Here is a 20780-nt window from a genome sequence, read left to right on the forward strand (position 1 = left end):
GTCTATCAGTGTTTATTCTTGATGGAGGCAGCGTATCTGGAAAAATATCTGAAAAACTATCACCTTACTCCATTTGGAAATTCTCAAATTGTTCACCAATATACCTTTCATAATTTTAAGCGTAATAACTATGTTTTCAGCACTTCATTTCCCCTTTTATTTAAATAAATTATAATAAGCTAGTTACGCTTGGCGTTTCCCAAAATATAAAATGGCTCTTGTAACAATAGTGATTTCATGTACATTTTGTACTTTTTGATACGCTTCCCCCATCACAGTTGGCGATTGTTGTAGTGTCATTTACAAATCTGTGGTAGCGATAAGGATGAAATGGAACTTTGAAATGGTGGCAGGGATAACATGTTTATCGCCAAAATGTTATTTTGTAGCCAAACAGAAAATGCTTTCCGAAAACAGATACATAATTTCCGAGAAAATAACATCCAAATCCAAAAATTACATTTTGCTCTTGAAACATGTTTGAGGTAATCATATTCCTTCTCTGGGTGCGTGAAATGAAATAAGTCTTTTGTAACATAGATATATGCGATTACCGAATACTTGACAGTATTTTGACTAAAACAAATAAAAATATCAACTTAGGGGCTATCCGTAGCCACGGTTGCCACTCGAAATATTTTTTCTATAGAAAATTTTGTCAAAATTTTATTTCTATAGAAAGTTTTTCACAATTTTATTTCTACAGAAAATTTTGTCAAAATTTTATTTCTATAGAAAATTTATTTTATTTCTATAGAAATTTTATTTCATTCGCTTTGTTTTGTTTTGGTTTTTAAGCTGAGATCAAAACAACAAATAAATTTTATTTCTATAAAAATTTTGCCAACATCTTATTTATATAAAAATGTTTGTCAAAACTTTATTTCTATAGAAAATTTTGTCAAATTTCTATTTCTATAAAAAATTTTGTCAAAATTTTATTTCTATAGAAAATTTTGTCAACATTTTATTTCTATAGAAAATTTTGACAAAATTTTATTTCTATAGAAAATTGTTAGAGAGGAATATTTTGCAAAATCTACCAAAACATCAAGAATTCTACCAATCTACCAAACAGTAAAAAATCTACCATTTTTGGTATTCTAACAACTGTGGCAACCGTGATCGTAACACAATTAAAACAATGTTTTACGAATATATAGCATTTGCCCAAATATATTACAGTGCAAAAATATACCAAAAAGACTACTTTTAGTTCTTAAATATTATGCTTTGGGGAAAAATTTATAATCTAAAAATGTTATAATTTTTATTCGTTAGACCCTGAAGTACAAAAATACAACAGCAGACATCGACTGCTGTTTTTATCAGACTTTTTTCCTATGAGTGTACTATGAATGAATGAAATTATTAAATTTTCTTAGTTTTTTTTTAATTTTTGACAACTTTGAAACGAATTTTTGATTTTCTTTCCAAAACCGAATTTTTATAAAATATATGCCTATAACAAAGAATTTTCTTATATCCATATGTGTGCTTTTCTTTTAAACAATAATTTCCTATAAGAAATAATTTGATGGATTTTGGATTTTTTCTGACTTTCTTATATCCCTTATCTACTGTATATCTTTATACACTTCATTTTTAACTTATCCTATTTTCTACATATGTTCAATATTTATTTAATATAATTGTATAAATACAAATAAACCACATGAAAACAAAAAAGATTACATATGAATCATTTGCATGTTTGCTATGTTCTTCCAAACAACTTATTTCAAAAGATCCTAGGAGCCCTTGGAAAATGATCCTTATTCAATCATGATCCAAATGCCTTTTATAAGTTCCACTACCATTGAATCAGGTTTGGTAAAGTTGAAACTTTTGTGATTTTTTTGATACATTTCGACTGCCACCGTGGCACGACCGCGAGCCATTTGGTACTTTTTCATCACAATTACTCTATATAGAGTTTTTCTGCCCAAAGTGTGAACGTTTCTCAGATATTAACTCAACTTTAAAAATTATAAATAGCAGACATTGTAGAAATAAGGATATTTTAGTTTTTATTACAGGATCTCAACATTTTTGAGAGGAATATTGTCTACACCACATTCGTCCGCAAATGTGAAACATGAAATGTGATTTTTTCCGCCACACTGAGGAACAAAGTATTATAAGATAGTGTATATATTTGAAACGACCAGAACACCCAGAAAAAAGTGACCCCTTCTTTAAGTTAAAATGAACTCATTGTGAAGAAAGTTGAACTTCGTATAGCGCCAAAAACATTTTTATTTGTTTGAACGATGTGATTTTCGTAGAAATTAGGAATAATGCATTCCATATATTAGTTAACATTTTCCTATATTTATATAAAGGGTGATTTGTTAAGAGCTTGATAACTTTTTTTTAAAAAAAAACGCATAAAATTTGCAAAATCTCATCGGTTCTTTATTTGAAACGTTAGATTGGTCCATGACATTTACTTTTTGAAGATAATTTCATTTAAATGTTGACCGCGGCTGCGTCTTAGGTGGTCCATTCGGAAAGTCCAATTTTGGGCAACTTTTTCGAGCATTTCGGCCGGAATAGCCCGAATTTCTTCGGAAATGTTGTCTTCCAAAGCTGGAATAGTTGCTGGCTTATTTCTGTAGACTTTAGACTTGACGTAGCCCCACAAAAAATAGTCTAAAGGCGTCAAATCGCATGATCTTGGTGGCCAACTTACCGGTCCATTTCTTGAGATGAATTGTTCTCTGAAGTTTTCCCTCAAAATGGCCATAGAATCGCGAGCTGTGTGGCATGTAGCGCCATCTTGTTGAAACCACATGTCAACCAAGTTCAGTTCTTCCATTTTTGGCAACAAAAAGTTTGTTAGCATCGAACGATAGCGATCGCCATTCACCGTAACGTTGCGTCCAACAGCATCTTTGAAAAAATACGGTCCAATGATTCCACCAGCGTACAAACCACACCAAACAGTGCATTTTTCGGGATGCATGGGCAGTTCTTGAACGGCTTCTGGTTGCTCTTCACTCCAAATGCGGCAATTTTGCTTATTTACGTAGCCATTCAACCAGAAATGAGCCTCATCGCTGAACAAAATTTGTCGATAAAAAAGCGGATTTTCTGCCAACTTTTCTAGGGCCCATTCACTGAAAATTCGACGTTGTGGCTCGTTAGTAAGTCTATTCATGATGAAATGTCAAAGCATACTGAGCACCTTTCTCTTTGACACCATGTCTGAAATCCCACGTGATCTGTCAAATACTAATGCATGAAAATCCTAACCTCAAAAGAATCACCCTTTACCACTATACTACAGAATGAAAAAATTTAACTAATATGAATTCATATATGGAATGATTTTATTGAAATTTTTTCATTCATTTCGACAAATCTTACACATTTGTGGTAAAACTTCTTACACATTTGTGGTAAAACTTTTATTAGAACTGCTTACCTTCGTTTTTAAATACAATTTTATTTATTTCTATAAGCAATTTTATCTTCAATAAAAGACATGTTTTATTAATATATTGAATATATTTATTAAGAATCAACAGCATCGAATCTCTTTGAAATATTAGTTTATTATTCCACTATTTCCAATTTCCGTGTGATATTATCAACTGTAAAACGCACTTTTTCTTCTTCTTGTACTTTTCACTTTTCCTTTTACAATTTCAATACCTACAAATATAAAAAATCATAAAACATTTTTGTTGCAAAAGGTTAGCGTCACTGAATATTACCTGATAATTGAAGATTCCAAAATGAAGACAAATGAAAGGGTTGTTATTCTGCTGGTGTTTTCTTTCTTTATACACTATCACGAACATTGATAGATTTATTTAAAAAAACGAAAATTTTTCTCACTAATTTAAAATAACAAATATTTTATATATTTTATTTGTTATTTATTATATTATTTTACCATATTATTTTTTAACAATCTCTCCGAAACAACGCGATTCCAACTAAAAAAACAACCGACGCGCAAATATATCGATTACACCCACGCGCAAACACATCGATTACGATGACAGGTATCGATTACAGGTAGACAATAGAAATTTAGGAAATTTTCCTATATTCTAACAAGTGTGTTTCCTTAAGTTTTGAAAGGATTGCATACTTCTTAGTACGAATGAACTAAAATATTTTTCTATGCCAAGTGTTGTTCGTATGTATGAAAAACTTTCTATTATAAAGGAAGTCGCAATTATCATTTTATAAGAAATTTTACTAATTTTGAGGAAACTTGGTTTTAGTTCGGTTTTTGTTTATTTTTACGAATGCTTTGTTATCGGTGAATAAAATTTTCTTTTTCAGTAGTAAATTCTTATACCCAGCGAAGAAAATAGTATGAGTAAAATTCCATGCCTTATTCTAGTTAATGAACTATTCCTAACTGCTTACAGTTTAGGATTTTTTTACTGAAACGAGTAAATTTTATTATTTTTCACAAAAATTTACCTTAATGGAAATAAAATGGATAAACTATATTGATGAAAATTTTTTCCTTTAGTTTCGAAGGCACTTTTTTCTGGGTGAAGGAGCCGAAATAAAGGGTGGTTAAAATTTCAAGGGCCGATGTTGATTTTGAATAAAACACAAACTATTTAGGAAATTATTGTAAATTTATTTTATTATGATATATTGGTATTACTCAATTATGTATAGAACAAAATATCGGCCAAATGGGCTCCGCGACCTCGGTGGCACACCTTCATCCGATGGTCCAAATTTTCGATGACGCTGAGGCATAATGGAGGTTCTATGCCGTTAATGTGCCGAAGTATCTCATCCTTCAGCTCTTGAATTGTTGCTGGCTTATCGACGTACACCTTTTCTTTCAAATAACCCCAAAGAAAAAAGTCCAACGGTGTCAAATCACATGATCTTGGTGGCCAATTGACATCGCCATTACGTGAATTTGTTGCGCAAAAGAGCCATTGTTTCATTAGCTGTGTGGCAAGTGGCACCGTCCTGCTGAAACCACATATCGTCCACATCCATATCTTCCAATTCGGGCCATAAAAAGTTCGTTATCATCTCACGATAGCGAACACCATTCACAGTAACTGCCTGACCGGCCTCATTTTGGAAAAAATACGGCCCGATGATGCCGCCAGCCCATAAACCGCACCAAACAGTCACTCTTTGTGGGCGCCCAAATGCGGCAATTCTGTTTATTGACGAATCCACTGAGGTGAAAATGTGCCCATCACTGAAGATGATTTTCTTCGAAAATTGATCATCCACTGTTGCCATTTCTTGGAACCATTTAAGACGTTGTTGGATTGTGTATCTCTCCATGGTTCAAATTGAGTAAGTCTGAAATAGAGAAATGTCAAATAAAATTTGGAAAAAAACTTGGCGTTCACATTCAACATCGGCCCTTACAATTTAACCACCCTTTACACACATGGTGTCTTTAGCAATAATGCTTAAAGCTGGCCCCTGAGTCGGTAGCAACAGTTGGTAGAATTCTACAAAAAATGGTAAATTTTTTACTGTTTTGTAGATTGGTAGAATTCTTCATTCTCTATAAGAATAAAATTTTTCCTATAGAAATACAATTTTGACAAAATTTCTCTTGGAAAAATTTTCTATGGAACTAAAATTTTGACAAAATTTTCGAAAGAAATAACATTTTGAGAAAATTTCCTATAGAAATAAAATTTTAACAAAATTTTGTATGGAAATAAAAGTTTGACAAAATTTTCTATAAAAATAATTTCTTCTTATAAAAAAAAATTTTTGACAAAATTTCCTATAGTATAAAAACTGGACAACATTTTTTATGGAAATAAATTTTTGACAAACGTTCATATAGAAATAAATTGTTGACAAAACTTTCTATAGAAATATAATTTTGACAAAATTTTCTATAGAAATATAATTTTTACAAAATTTTCTATAGAAATACAATTTTGACAAAATTTTCTATAAAAATAAAATTTTGCAAAATAAGATTTTCTAAAAATCTAAAAAATTGTCCAAATCCGTCTAGATTTAAATATACGTGTACTTTTACAATAGTCTTTATGTAATTTTAACACCTTTTGGCTTCGAAAAGTAAATTTTTAATACATTTTTAGTAATTTTTCGTCAACATCATTTTCATCCCTGTTATGAATTATCTCAACACTCTGTAGGTAATACCTGGACCCGATTTGTCGTTGAACAGTGTGCTAAGTGACCAATCTGAGACGACAAAAATCAATACTTTTGAATCATTGAACCTGGAGCATTTGGTATGAAAGAATATCAGACATAGACTCAAAGTTTTGGGAAAAGATGTGCGGCGTTGAAGAAGGACGCGCCCACTTCCCTTACAAATCTGAAGGTATTGTGTAATTGGTATGAGTAATTGTTTCAGCCATGAACATGGCTGAATGGAGAGGCAAATACCACCTAGACCTGCCCGCCTTGCATACAAGGGGTTGTGGGTTCAATCTCAATCTTTCTGGTTGAATGACCAACCACTAAAATTTTTTTTTAGTGCTGGATTTCTCCTCACCCACGGCAGACTAAGCAAAATCCTACTCACCACCAGATCACCCTGGACGCACTTCATCTTAGTCGAAGAGTTCCTTGATCTGGATACAAGTGCAAAACGAAATGGATAATAACAAGGGATGGAAAATACAATTTTTAAGAAAGTACAAAAAAGGTATTTTTTTTGAGTGAAAAAGATATTTTCTCTAAATTTCAACAAAAATTGGAAGGTTATTGTCAAGAGGTCCTTTAGACTGAATTTTAAAGAAAATAAAATTTTGTTTGTCAACTCCTCAATTTTAAATATTTTTTTAGTTTTATATCCGCTTACAAAAACTACGGTAGTATTGTACTCGTAATCATGCTTGCCACAGTTGTACTTCATGGTACTTCATAAATTTTTTATAGAAATAAAATGTTGACAAAATTGTCTATAGAAATAAGATTTTGACAAAATTTTCTATAGAAATAATATTTGACCAAATTTTCTATAGAAATAACATTTTGACAAAATTTTCAATAGAAATAAAGTTTGACAAAATTTTCTATAAAAATAAAACTCGGACACAATTTTCTATAGAAATAAAATTTTGACAAACTTTTCAATAGAAGTAAAAGTTTGACAAAATATTCTATAGAAATAATATTCTGACAAAATTTTCTACAGAAATAAAATTTTGGTAAAATAAAATAAAAAATAAAATAAAATTTTGACAAAATTTTCCAAAAGAAAAAATTTTGACAAAATTTTCTATAAAAAATAAAACTTTGACAAAGTTTTCTATAGAAATAAAATTTTGACAATGTTTTCTATAGAAATAAAATTTTGACAAAGCTTTCTGAAGAAATCAATTTTTGCAAAATAATATTTGTTGGCAGTTTTTGGTAAGATTTTCTCCAAATGTTGGTAGATTATCTTTGTCTCGACCGTGACTGTAATGGTTCGCACTATTTTAGTACGCGATCGATAAATTCTCATCATTGATAACACACCATTACAACAACAACCGTATAAGAAGTTTAAACCTTTTGTATGTTGCCCGTGAGTAACATTATGCTCTTGAATATTTGGGGTAATCATATTCCGGTTTTTAGTTAAACAACGCTCCATTCCGGTTTGCTCCCACTACGCTCTTGTCAATATCAGTTCAATATTATATTTTAGGGAAGATCATCATCGACATATCCATATGTGGAGGGTAAGAATTAGAAAAGACCATTCATAAAGTAATTAATTTTTTGTTACATTTATTCAATTTTTTTACTAATAAATACATGTAAATACATACAATAAAATCTTCATCAATATTTTCGTCTACGACAATTATCAGTGCAAGTATATTATTAAAGTATTTTTGCTCATTTACACACATTTACGTACATTTTACACAGACATATATAAAATTCTTTCGAAATGTTATATTTTTAAGATCTTACAATTTGGTTTTTAGAATCACTTAGGTTATTTTTGTTTCGTATATTAATACAGAAATACATATGTATACAATGATATATATTGGAAAATATGTTTGTGTATAATTTATAATAAACAATAAAAAAAAAACTTCCCATTGATATTTGGTCTATTCCTTACACGATTGTACTTGGTGGTGATGCGAATGGGAATGATGATTATGAGACGCTGGAATTGTGTGGGAGGCTGCTACTATTTGTTGACCGGTGATCGATAATGACATAGATCGAGTAACAGGTGTTCGTAAAACTAGTTCTGAATCTTCCGAGATAATAGGTAGCAGATTTGTCCAATGGTAGTTTATCAAATGGCTAATGCTCTCGAATATACGATCTTTTGTACGAACAATGCCCTCAGGGTCGATCAACAATAGGTGTTTAGGAGTTTTGCCTTGAAGGCCTGTTAAAACGTACTGGTCATGCTTTCCTTGAGATTCCCGTACCAAAAAGTCACCGTCATTTTCAAGCATACCTTCCGCAATTGGTCGACTTATAGACCCATGGAACCAAGATTCAGTCATTAATTGTGAACGTTGGACTTCGGCGGACAAGGACAAAGGGGCTAAAATAAAATAAAAGGATATATTTTATATATGGGTATAAAAAGCTATTTTCAATAATAATCAACTAACGTATATCAAAAACGTCAGGCGGTTGCTGCTGTTGTTGTATTCCACTGTGATCTTTCATCGGATCGAATGAGCAAAGACTCATTTTGTTTGTCGTTTGATCGGGTGGTGGGCTATTTAAATCGATTAAATTGCTACTCAGACGATCCCGTGGTTTCTTCAAGTTCAACTGGGCTACTTTGTTAGTCGTTTGCATTTGATGTTTTTTCTCTTCTAACTCCATTTCATTCATTAAATCAGGAGGTAATTTGTTCGGCAAATCATTGTAATACTCCTTATCGTTTCCTTTCATTTGTGATGCTGTGGAAATTTGATCAGATGACTGTTGGTGATGTCTGTAATATAAAGTTATCGTTTACTAGATTTGGATTTCCAAAATAATACCGTGCTTTTTGTTTGTTACCCTTTACGACTAATCGCATTGTACCGCAACATGAATGCCTTGCCAATAGTTACAATAAGATCTTCACTTTGACCACCAATACATTCTAAAACATAACAGGCTCGCCATTCGTCTTCATTCTTAGCTATGTAAGCCAAAAAATCCAATGTATCCTATAAAAATGGAAATGCGTTAGATTTGAGGGATTACTTTTCAGAGTTATTTATATAAGATATTTTTTTTGTTATTTGATGTGTTAATAAAGCTTTGTTTTAGCTACCAAGTCCCCAATTATAAAACGATTCCGACGACCTTTTCCAGTAAGAACTCAATAAAACTCTTCAACGCGACACCGATAAAAATTTAATTTGCTATGACAGATATATCAAAAAACAGTAATGAGATATTCGCATTGTAAACCCTAAATCGAATTCAATCGTTATTCCACCGGAAGAAACTAACTTATATAAAAACACCTCTGCGTTCTGTATAGTTCGCGGCGTTCGGAGTTTTAGACTTTTTAGTCCACGATTACGAAAAATCTTAAATAGGTTTCTGAATTCTGTGAGTGGGCTAAAATTTTTCTGGGAGTGAAAATATCAGGCAATAAAATAGCTCCCAATATTTGTAATGTAAGTAATTTATCTATGACATGTGTCATCAAATTTATGTTTCATGATTATCCACGTAATATGATAATCTTAATGACAAACGCTGGAATTGAAGTAAAATACAGATGTTATACATTGCCGGAAATAGCAACCATAGAAGTCCCGTGGAGAATTCGTTACTTCACTCAATTAATTGTTGACATACACTCATAATTACGGAATTACCTCATTTTCTTAGAAGTTGCATTCAAATTGCAATCTCTTACATTTGCAACGACCACATTTTAATACGCAATCCATTCATGTACAGGTAATATGTGAATTACGATATATGCTATTACATACCGTATCGCCACCCGATGCAAATGATATTCTTGGCATTTGATGGGACGCCACAATTTCTCCCGTTTCTACATTAATTAAATTCAAAGATCGACTGGACACGTTGATGACTACGTTGGTTCCAGCGTTGACCATACACGGGCGGTCGGCAATATATTGCCCTATTTTCTTATCCATGCGACGTTTTCCTGCGGATTTTAATCCAGCTGCCTCACACACACGATTGATGCATTCCCTACGAAAAAGACATCAGAGAAGAATGTATTTAATATGTTGTGTTCACATGATATTTAAATTACCTGGCCACTTGTGTTCTGGTATGAAAATCCAATGATTTCATTGAAGTATTCACTTCAATGCAGCCAGTGTACTACGTAAGTATGGATAGGCATGAAAATAAACAACAAAGAAGCCATACTTCATCAAATGTTATCAGTGCTTTTTCTCGTTTAGCATACCACATTGCCCTGACGTTTATGAACGAGGTGATTGTAGTAAGAGATTTATACTTACCCTCACATTGAATGCAACCCCTTTTTCCATGATAACTTCATCCGGATATATACAGCCATCATCGCCACCTGCAGCCCCACCCATCGATGCACCGCCACCACCTTCGCCACCATTACCATTTGAACGTATCATCATGTGTAGTAATAATGATTGCAATTATTGACTTGTCCCCCAAACTGTTCACCAATCAATTTGTAATAATTGTTTTTGTTTACTTCCTGTATGTGGTATCGTTGTACTTTATGTTGGATTGAGCTGTGGAATGTTGTGAATGTTATGCTAATAAATTCGTCGACTTATTTTTTGCTGATGTTATTGGTATCTGATTGCGCTAAGTTTTGCTCTTTCTTTATGGTATTTCTCTTCCGCTGACTAATCCCCTATTAATTTTAGTTAATATTAATTTGTTGTCCAAAAAATCCAATTTGGCCTTACTTTTATATTAACTCAAGGGTCTCATCCCGACTTTAACATAAGGTACTAAAGACCTTGAATTGGTCTTTATTTCAGGATGATCAGGATGTTTGATGTAGAAATATATCCTTAAATCTTGTACACTTTACTTCTACTGTCAACGAAAAACATATCTAAATTAAAAAGCGTTCCATCGTAACCCCTCACAACATTCCATCGTCCAAACATCTTTCCAAGGTATGAAGATATTCTCCAACAAATGTCACGTAAAAGCAAATGAAGACAATTCACAACTCAGTGGTTAGTTTGCGTCATATAGATGGCGCTTTGCCTTCTACAAAACAAAGATGGTTAACTTATCTTAAAATTAATTTATTAATCAACCAAGCCTTACAAAGGCCTTATACAGTTACTTAGAACAACATTTCAAAAACTACTAAAACATTTTTTGTTTTCTTTCCCTTCTATACATGATCTATATATACGATCATTTTTAATGCAAATTGACAGAAATTCACATTCTCCATAAAGAAACTGAGTGAATGATGTGCGCGATTGAATATAATGTACGCGCACGACAAACATGTAAAATCATTGTGAATTAACATGAGACGTCTATACATTTCATCAATATGCTTGAGTGGTCACAATAATTATTTGCTTCATTCGTTTATCTAATAAAATTGATATCTATTTTTTGTATATTTATTATGGTATTTCCAATTATATGATTCCATAAATATATTTCATTTAGAATTTGAACATTTAATTCTCAATTTATTAAAATAAAATACAAATGCCATAAATAATTACCGCTACAAAATCGTTGTCCTATTGGGGGAAGGATGAAGTATGGTCTCTGGCAGAGTTCTTCTTTTTGTAAAAATGTCTGAAAACATATCATTTTATTCTATTTTGAATTTTTAAATTTTTTTTACCAATATACACACTATTTAAAGATTAAAGGTGGGTATTAAATTCGAGTTCATTCGCTAAAATTAAAAATAAATCAGTAAAATATGTATAAATTGTACCTCTTAGATGCAAATTCTATTATAACTTGATGGGGAATAGCCAAAAGCACCTTTTCATAAAGTTCATATTGTTTAAAATTTGTTTATTAAGGAGGGTATTAAATTCGAGTTTAACCACTAAAATCGCTAAAGTGAAAACTAAATCAGTAAGAAAAATGCATGAAATTATACATACAGTATGTCAAGAAAGTCTTTTGACATTGCCAAATATTTCAAATTCCAGAAATAATTGAAGTAAAAATCGAGTTGTTAATTCGTTTTGAGAAAAATAAAATATGTATACTTTGCAAAATACATAATAAAATATTTTTTAAAATTAAATTATATTTAATTTTGGAACAAAACATAAGTTTTATCCTATTGTCAAAACACTTTCTTGACATACTGTATATGTTGCAAATTTTATTATAACTTGAAGGGGAAAAGCCCAAAGCAAATTTTAACAAAGTTTCTATTCCATAAAATGGATTATTAAAGAAAAGTAATCGTGAAAAATGACGATTTTAGCAGCTAAAGGTGAGTATTAAGTTCGAGTTTAGCCGCAAAACTCGAACTTAATACCCACCTTTATTAAGGAAAAATAAATGTGAAAAATGACGATTTTAGCGGCTAAAGGTGAGTATTAAGTTCGAGTTTAGCCGCTAATTTTCACTAAAGTGAAAACTAAATCAGTAAAAAAGTCATAAAATTACATATTTGTTGCAGATTTCATTATAACTTGATGGGGAATATCCCAAAGTAAATTTGCACAAAGTTTATATTCATTAAAATGGATTACTAAAGAAAAGTAATCGTGAAAAAATGAGTATTTTAGCGGCTAAACTCGAACTTAATACCCACCTTAAGCTCGAACTTAACACTTACTTAAAATCTTAATTGGATTTGTGTTCAAATTTGTTAATCAAATAAAAAACAAAATTGAATCACATAAATTAAATGAATCAATTAAATTTTTAATTGGGTCCTATAATATCTGATAGATGTAATTTCAATTAAAGCCGGCAAATATTGTTCTCCCTTGGCTATAAAATTTGATTTACTACGTCTAATAACTATGATAAAAGGATGTACGAGTGTTTTATGCATGATTTCCCTGAAATGAATTAATGTGTTCTATGTAGACCAAAATCGTAGGACATTACTATGTTCGATTTTCCAGTGGAAATCTGAATAAATTTATGGTTGAGACTCTTGACGACTCTGCTGTTTCTCCAGAGAAGGCATATATTCCAATTCAAGAACCACTTATATATGAAAACAATTTATGGATTAGGAACTTCGGAGTTAATTTTTTTTTTTTAAATATACAGGTCAATAATTGAAGCTTGTATAATTCGTCATGGGTTGTAGATTCCTTGAAAACAAACACAAAATTCATTATTAGATGCGATGATAATGGGAATCATAATATACGAGGAAGTGTTGGTATAATAGAGTCCAATAGTTTGTTCTGTGTACAAAACTGGCAATAGGGTTTGGAAGATGAATGTAATATTGGAGTGGCAAATCTTCAGCAAAGATAAAGCTCTTCAGATCATCATGAGTTTCTAGCTTATACATACTTTAATTCCGACGAGTGGTGTGTGTCAATGGGAGTTTCATTTTGAAAAATTAAAGTCTTTAAATTTAAAGAAAAATTTGTTATAGAAAATTAGGTGATAAAATGTTGGTATTCACTATCATCGTATTCATAAGTGTTGTGAATATGGATTTACTCGAACTTTAAGAATCTTATCACACTTGTTTTAAAATGTCCATTGTCTAATAATCGATATTTCATAGCAGATATATTCCTTTGAACTACTTTTTCACAATTATAAAAACATATATTTTGCATCCAATTGTGTTGTAAGACCTGTTTGATGTTTTGCAACTTTCCGGTCCTGTCGATAAATTCAAATCGGGAAGTGTTTATATATGTTTTATTATTTACAAATTACATTCATTTCATTTATATATTAATACATAGTTTTATTGTTACTCTTATTAATTCAGTGATCCATTATAAAAATACAGTTACATATTATATTTAGTATTACATTCTAAATTAAAAACATTACAAATCGCTACCACACTATGTGTTACATTGTAAAAATTAATTTTTATTATTATTATTATTATTTTGTTTTTTAATTTCTCACATGCTCAATGTACATGTTGTGTATATATATATTATGTACCTAAATATGTTGAACCAAATTTTTTAATTTTTGAAATTTAAAAAAAAAGAATAAAAAAGGAAAATTTCAACTGCTAATAATAGCATTAAATTACTAAAGAGAAAGTATGATAAATTTATGCATTTCAGAAAACGGATATTTTTTTATGTTTCAGGAGTTGTTGAGAACAGTCCTAAAATATATTTACTGTAGATTACTATTACATGAAGTAAAAACAAAAACCGTTGCAAAAAGAAAATGTAACTGAAGGATTTAAGAGCTGTCTAAAATGGGGCCATATTGTTCATTCGTTTCCAAATATACTAAGTTTGGGTCTTCACCTAGTTCCAAACGACCGTAACGCGCTATTAAAGGCTTGTTGCTTACAGGGCGGGGCCATTTACGTTTAGGTTTAGAATGAGTCAGCATGTGACTCTTTAAATTTGTTGATTGAGCAAAGCATTTGTGACACCCCTCTATGGGGCAGTGGTAGGGCCGGTCGCCAGTGTGTATACGCACATGGGTACGAAGATTGAAATCAAGTGAAAATCTTTTACCACAGCCTTCGAATGTGCATTCAAAGGGTTTTTCACCAGTATGCACCAACTGATGCCTTTTAAGTTTTGAACTCTCTACAAATGATTTTCCACATTCAGCGCAGACGTGTCCCCGTGGGCCGTGAGTAGCCGAATGCTTACGCATGGCAGAATGATTTCGGAATTCTTTATTGCAGTCGCGATATGTGCATCGGAAAACTGTCACCGTTCCTGAGGCTGTGGTAGTTGTTGAAACAATACTCGATGGTTGTGTTGCAGCAGGTGCTACTGGTAACTGTTGGGCCGGTTGTAAAGTGCTTGATGCTTCTGGCGGCGGAGAAGATGTTGCTATTGAACCCACTGCATTGTTTCCAATTGATGCGGGGTTCATAGCAAGCGGTGTGGATTTCTTATTTTGTTTGTTTGTGCTCATTTGATTTTTCAGCTTTACTGTCGGTTCACCCATGTTATTTGTCTGTTTTATTCCAATTAAATGAGATTGATCTAACTGCTGCGTATTTCTGAAGGTGCTGGGTGCTAAGTTTTGACGTTTTTCTTCTTTGGGCTGTAATAAATCTTGCGGACGTGGCGGTGATGGTGGTATTAATGAAAGTTGATATTCAGAGTTTTGCAATGATGTTTCTTCGCATTTTATATCCTCTACGCCGGAAGCCGTTTGGACCTCTTCTTCCACAATATCCCCGGTAAATGGGTCTGGAACAATGACATATTCCGCTGGCGATAGCCCATCGTTAACATGCATCATACTGGACTCGTCCAGAAGCATGCGGTTTACCCGTGTGGTTGTCTCAGTATCTTCTATTGAATTAGATCTTGCCTCCATGGAATCCATAGAGTTATCTTGCAGCTTGGCAGCGTTCTGCTCTGATTGATCTTCATCGTCGATCGTTTGATCATCTTCATCTTCCGAGTTCAAAGCTGACCATAATGTAACATTGAACTCATCCTGTGTTATGCGAATGGGTACCTTTGTTTGTTTCCACCGTTTTGCTACTTGGGGTTTTCTGCTACGGTTATTGTGCATCAATTTGTCCTTCCTCTCTCTACTGCACAGCATGTGATTGCGTTCTGGCAGTTCCTGTTTGACCACCTTCGATAGTTCACTGGTGTCCGGTTGTTCCATTTTTATATGTGATGGTATCATGGTAGCTGGCATACCAAATTGACTAGCTCCCAAATTCAGTTGGGCCGCTACATATTGGTCGAAAACTTGTGGCGAATTATTGGGTAGCATAACACTTTCACTGACATTAACACTCTCTGCATATGCCTGTAAGGCATCCGCTGGAGAAGGTTGCATTATCATTTGAGGCGGCAATGGTTCAGGAACTGCATAGTATTGTATATTGTCACCTGAGATGAAAAACTCTCCTGGATCTACCACAATATTGCCCTCTTCATCGCGCTCATCGATTATTTCTTCTATAAGAAAACTTTCGCCCACAGGACCACAGGTGGGTATAGGTTGCTCATCCAGATCAGATGTATACGGTTGCTCAATAATGGTAGTGGATGGAGGTAATATGTGGGTAAAGTATAAAGGTGATGTTGTAGCACTATGTGTCACGGGCACTGCTGCAGAAGCCAAAGACAGGTTATTCACAATAGGCGCCGAGCTGCCAGAGCCCAAAGCGAAATTGTGGATATTCATTACGACCACTCTATAAAATGTTTATGGAAATATAATTTTCACTCTATTTGCTTGACTATAGTTTATTTAAAGAAACTTTTGTTATGATGAAATTTGTAAAAACTTTGTATTTCTGCGTTTTATTGTTTGGTATAAGACGCGTTGTTGGTTTTCCTTTTCTCTGTTTGTCTACGCATTTTTTGTTCTTTGCCACTGCTGCCACCGCAACCTTTCTCTTGGATTATTTTAATAAATTTGGTAAATTATTTAAATTAACGTACTCTAATGTTTGTTTACATTGCAAAATGTAAATATTTTGAAAAAAGCCGGTAAATATAATATGGCGGAAAATCGGAATTGTTCCAAAATGGCTCTTCAATATTTATTTTTTCCTGTATATCTTCACACACACTCGAAATGCCAAAAATGCTAATTACTCGTATACACCAAATAGTTAATTCACAATTGTGAATGAGTTTTGATACACGAGAACAGCTGGCTGTTTTTGTAAGGGTGCAATCACAGTAACTTGCAATGAACAAAGAAAAAGTGAAATCGAAGCCCATTTGTAAATTTGGCGCAAACAAGAACGTCGTGTTGTGAAGAAAAGAAGTTGGAAAGTCGAATTACTAAATTTCAGATCATTTAATTTAGTGGAAATATGTGGAAGCTTGTCATATTTATAGAATTATTGTATGTTATTTACTAACAATGCTATCTTATTGGTTATCAATGGTAATCTGTATTGCCTGTAAAATAGTATAACCTTTAATAGTGAATGCAAATATTACGATTACCATCTATGATTAAAATGAAATAGAAGAGTTCAGTCAATATATTTTTGTAAAGCAATATGTATGATTTAAAGTAATATTTGTAATAGGTTGTAATTTACCAAAAACAAATTTCGAATATCAAATAGGGTTGCCAAAATTCTTGCAACACGAACTAGACGTACTGTGTATATAGACACAGGTGGGTACTATGTGCCGGTTTCGGCCCTTTATTTACTAAATTTAGTGCTTTTGGGATTGTCGTTGGAAAATGTCTGAAAATAACACCACCTTATTCTACATTGATTTTCAAACGTTTGTAACCAATATACAATTAAAACTTCGAAGCGTAATAAGGTAAGTATTATGTATTAAGGTAAGTACTATGTTCACTTTTCAAGTTGAAAACCATCGTATTTTCACGGTTACTTTGTTTAATCAAATAATTTAGAAAAATTAAATCTTTCGCAATTAATATATTGAATCTTTTACATCCATAATTTAGAAGACTTCATAAAAATGTAATCGTCTGCATTTGTATATTTGCACTTTAAATTTAGTGTTTTGGTAAAAACCCTAAATAGTACGCTCGTTTAGTTGCAATTTCTTGGTTTTTCACAAAATATCAAAATGGTTCTTTTAACAATAGCGATGGTAAAACATTTTCGCAGTTTTTGGTACATTTTCCCATCACTGTTGATGGTATAATGAACCTAAAGTTTACGGTAACTTACTATGGAATGTAGAAATCTCTCAAGAAAATTGCTAAGTAGTTCAACATTTATTTAATATGAGTGTAGTCTTAGATCTCTACCACTAAACTGTATATCACGACTAGGAACAATTACATATTTTGGTGAAAAGTTTCGCTTTGCAATTTTTTAGTAGGCACTGCAAAAAATCTGCACACTCAACAAAATGTTTTCTGAGAAGCAGCCACAACCTTTCTATATTCGTGAACAGAGACGAAAATGATGTTCTATGTGTATACAAAATGAAACACTTGCAATTAAATGTGTACATAATTGTATATTTTTTAGCTTCTGTAATATTAAATTTTTTTCAATAATAAAATTTCAGGTAAATAAATATTTTCTAATTTACTATCGACATATTTCTCATGCCTACATTTTAATATAGCTACGTCTTGATTAAAATCTGTTTTATGAAATTGTACCATTTGTTTGTCATCGCTGACTTTAATATTGTAATATTTACAATCATCCAATAATTCAAATTTATTGCCGTGGATGGTCATACGCAAGACGAAATCCACAGGAACCATTAATTGTTTGCTGTTATATGCATGTGAAAACATATTGTAAAGTTGCCTGTAAAGAGAGATAATATTAATGAATATCCCCAGGAATATTAAAACTATGTCGTACCTTCTAATCGTGGGTAATTTTAATGAACCAATTGCACATAATATATGGGGAAGACTTTGTAAACCATTTAACACCCTGAAGTAATTTCCTTGCATATAACTCAGAGAAACTCGAAAGGTTGACGCCAACAGGTGATTTGATCTAAAAAAACATTTATTTGCAAATAAATAAGCCTTCATAGTCTATTAAAAGCATGCTATTGGAAAAAGTTCAAAAAGTAATATGCTTTAAGTATAAAGTAATTACCTTATATCCTCTTCTAAAGTTAAACAACGTTTAATGGACTCAACACAACCTAAGTTGAAAATTTGGTAAAGGGCTTCGATGAAAATTCGCCTGCGTACTTGCAAAAGATTCATTTCAGTTAACCTTATTTCATCATAACATACAAGAGCTCGTTTTAGGCACTCCTGCAAGTGCTGTTCGCAGATTTTCGGATCGAAATTATCGATCGCTTCTTCGCATAGTTTGTAACGGCTATAACTGAAGAACATAATCATCGGTTCCAAAAGTCGTATTGTTTGGCGAGCATCGTAATGTTGCACGACAATCTCTTGGCGAACAGCACGCAACCGATCGAAAACAAAGTCGTAAACGATGTTAAAGGGCTTCCGCTTATCCGTAATAACTCTGCAAAAAATGGATTGGCAATAAAAAATATTGGAGACCCATTGACGGCACCATCTATGGAATTATTGATTGATAGTAACATCAAAAGCAATGATGTTTCACCTTTGCTTTTGAAGTTTATTATTAGTATATTATTTAACGTAAATAGATAAACTTGCAAATTTCAACATTTGACTACGAATTATAATCCAAGTGCATGTAATTATTCTATGAACAATTTACAATATTTGCGTAAACAAATATAAATATATACTTGGATCTTTATTTTCAAATGTTTTTTAACTATCCAAACTATATATAATTATGTGGACATTATTGTTTTCTTTTTTAAATACAATGGAACTTGTTTAAAATTTTGCCACTGTGACTTACTCCTTCAACAAATATTCCACGCATCTTTGTAGACATCTCTCTGATCTGAGATCCTCAGGCCTATCGATTTTCTTGTCTGCTGCTGATCTAGAAAAGCATTTAACCAGAATTCCTGGAACATGTTTTTGGCCATCCTTAAGTTCAAAATAATGCAGAAGTTTCTCCCGTATCCTTCTAATATTATTTCAAAAAATATTTAGAATATTGTGCAATATTAAGTGGTGTACTCACAGTTTTGACTCTTTATCAGGGCACATATCCTCACATACCCCCTTTACAAAATTCGGCATAATAATTCCTTTTGTATGGGTTGTCAAGTAAATAGGAGCTAAATTGTTTATTCACAATGAACATATGGTCAACTTGTATACCAAACCAATGCAGCGTTTATTATTCACAATAGACCAATAACCCCAGTAATGTACCCTTCAGACGTTATATATTTTGTAATTAATATTTTAACCCGAGTTGTGAATTTTTATTCGCACTATTTTAATAAAGTAAGCACGAAAATTTCAACGCGAAAAGCGAACATATTACTGCCCTTTACTTAAAACTTTTCCATACAAAGGTGGGTACTATGTTCGGTTTTCGAGTTGAAAATCACTATATTTTCGCGATTACTTCTCCTGAAATAATCAAAGTTATAAATGAAAACAAACATATTCCTGTAAAGGCTTGCCAAAATCTAGAGGAACAAGAAATAGCGCATCACTTGAGTTAATTTATCTGCTTTAAGGTAAGTACTATGGTTACTTTATTAAAACTGTTCAATACAAAGCAGATAAATTAACTCAATTGATACACAGTTTCTTGTTTCTCTAGATTTCAGCATGACTTTACGGGAATATGTTTGTTTTAATTTACAATTTTGATTATTTCAGGAAAAGTAATCGCGAAAATGATGTACACACATTTAAGGTGAATATTCCTTAAAATAGATTAAGTATTAAGTTCGAGTTTAGCCTCTAATGCCTAGTACTAAGTTCGTTTTTGCGAAAAACGAATATCTTCATTTATCTCCGTAAATAGGGTCTCAAGCCCAGGGATGTTAACTTATTTATGCGAAATAATATACCTGCCTATTTTTTCGTGCGAAAAATCCAGGGTTGTATAAATATGTGTTTGAAAATGCTGAAAACAAAGATTTCGCATTTATTCCGCGCTAACGTTTTTTATATGGAGTATAACAGTTTTTCGTGCGAAAACGTTATCTTAGTACTAGGCTTTAAATCGTATTTTTTTCACGATTACTTTTCTTTAATAATCCATTTTAAGGAATACAAACTTTATGAAAATTTGCTTTGGGCTATTCCCCATCAAGTTATAATGAAATCTGCTACAAATGTGTATAATTTTATGCCTTTAACTGATTTAGTTTTCACTTTAGTGGAAAAAT

At 32.2% G+C, this 20780-nt stretch overlaps 3 protein-coding genes across 4 annotated transcripts; all 3 read right to left on the bottom strand.

The window, feature by feature from the left end:
* Nucleotides 1–7697: 7697 nt before the first annotated feature.
* On the bottom strand, nucleotides 7698–11019 carry Shc (SHC-adaptor protein). Its single transcript, XM_075308607.1, has 7 exons — nucleotides 10860–11019; nucleotides 10425–10804; nucleotides 10211–10281; nucleotides 9915–10146; nucleotides 8980–9131; nucleotides 8580–8911; nucleotides 7698–8509 (listed from the first exon to the last, which is right to left on the bottom strand). Exons 2-7 carry the CDS (start codon nucleotides 10557–10559, stop codon nucleotides 8058–8060), a joined length of 1374 nt encoding a protein of 457 aa, XP_075164722.1. The 5' UTR covers nucleotides 10560–10804; nucleotides 10860–11019; the 3' UTR covers nucleotides 7698–8057.
* Nucleotides 11020–13713: 2694 nt separating this feature from the next.
* Nucleotides 13714–16657, bottom strand: phol (pleiohomeotic like). Its single transcript, XM_075308606.1, has one exon. It carries the CDS (start codon nucleotides 16237–16239, stop codon nucleotides 14305–14307), a length of 1935 nt encoding a protein of 644 aa, XP_075164721.1. The 5' UTR covers nucleotides 16240–16657; the 3' UTR covers nucleotides 13714–14304.
* A 1343-nt stretch (nucleotides 16658–18000) lies between these two features.
* Nucleotides 18001–19750, bottom strand: LOC142237236 (germinal-center associated nuclear protein). 2 transcript variants are annotated; one of them, XM_075308608.1, is made up of 5 exons: nucleotides 19613–19750; nucleotides 19382–19555; nucleotides 18626–19009; nucleotides 18380–18520; nucleotides 18001–18322 (listed from the first exon to the last, which is right to left on the bottom strand). In XM_075308608.1, the coding sequence occupies exons 1-5, from the start codon at nucleotides 19669–19671 to the stop codon at nucleotides 18043–18045; spliced, it is 1038 nt and encodes a 345-aa protein (XP_075164723.1). In that variant the 5' UTR covers nucleotides 19672–19750; the 3' UTR covers nucleotides 18001–18042. The 2 variants fall into 2 exon arrangements, with proteins under 2 accessions (XP_075164723.1, XP_075164724.1); XM_075308609.1 differs by having other exon boundaries at nucleotides 19382–19552; nucleotides 19613–19744.
* Between the last annotated feature and the right edge of the window lie 1030 nt (nucleotides 19751–20780).

Source organism: Haematobia irritans, chromosome 4 (assembly GCF_050003625.1).
Source record: "Haematobia irritans isolate KBUSLIRL chromosome 4, ASM5000362v1, whole genome shotgun sequence".
Lineage (NCBI taxonomy): Eukaryota > Metazoa > Arthropoda > Insecta > Diptera > Muscidae > Haematobia > Haematobia irritans.

Bases quoted from the DNA above. Each gene is read 5' to 3' on its own strand.
- phol (XM_075308606.1), bottom strand. From the start codon at position 16,239: ATGAATATCCACAATTTCGCTTTGGGCTCTGGCAGCTCGGCGCCTATT.
- Shc (XM_075308607.1), bottom strand. From the start codon at position 10,559: ATGATGATACGTTCAAATGGTAATGGTGGCGAAGGTGGTGGCGGTGCA. The intron at 9,132-9,914 runs GTATGTAATAGC...CCATTTTTATAG, and splicing joins TTGCATCGGGTGGCGATACG to GATACATTGGATTTTTTGGC. The intron at 8,510-8,579 runs GTTAGTTGATTA...ATTTTATTTTAG, and splicing joins GCCTGACGTTTTTGATATAC to CCCCTTTGTCCTTGTCCGCC.
- LOC142237236 (XM_075308608.1), bottom strand. From the start codon at position 19,671: ATGCCGAATTTTGTAAAGGGGGTATGTGAGGATATGTGCCCTGATAAA. The intron at 19,010-19,381 runs GTAAGTCACAGT...CATTTTTTGCAG, and splicing joins GTGGAATATTTGTTGAAGGA to AGTTATTACGGATAAGCGGA. The intron at 18,521-18,625 runs GTAATTACTTTA...ATGTTTTTTTAG, and splicing joins ACTTTAGAAGAGGATATAAG to ATCAAATCACCTGTTGGCGT.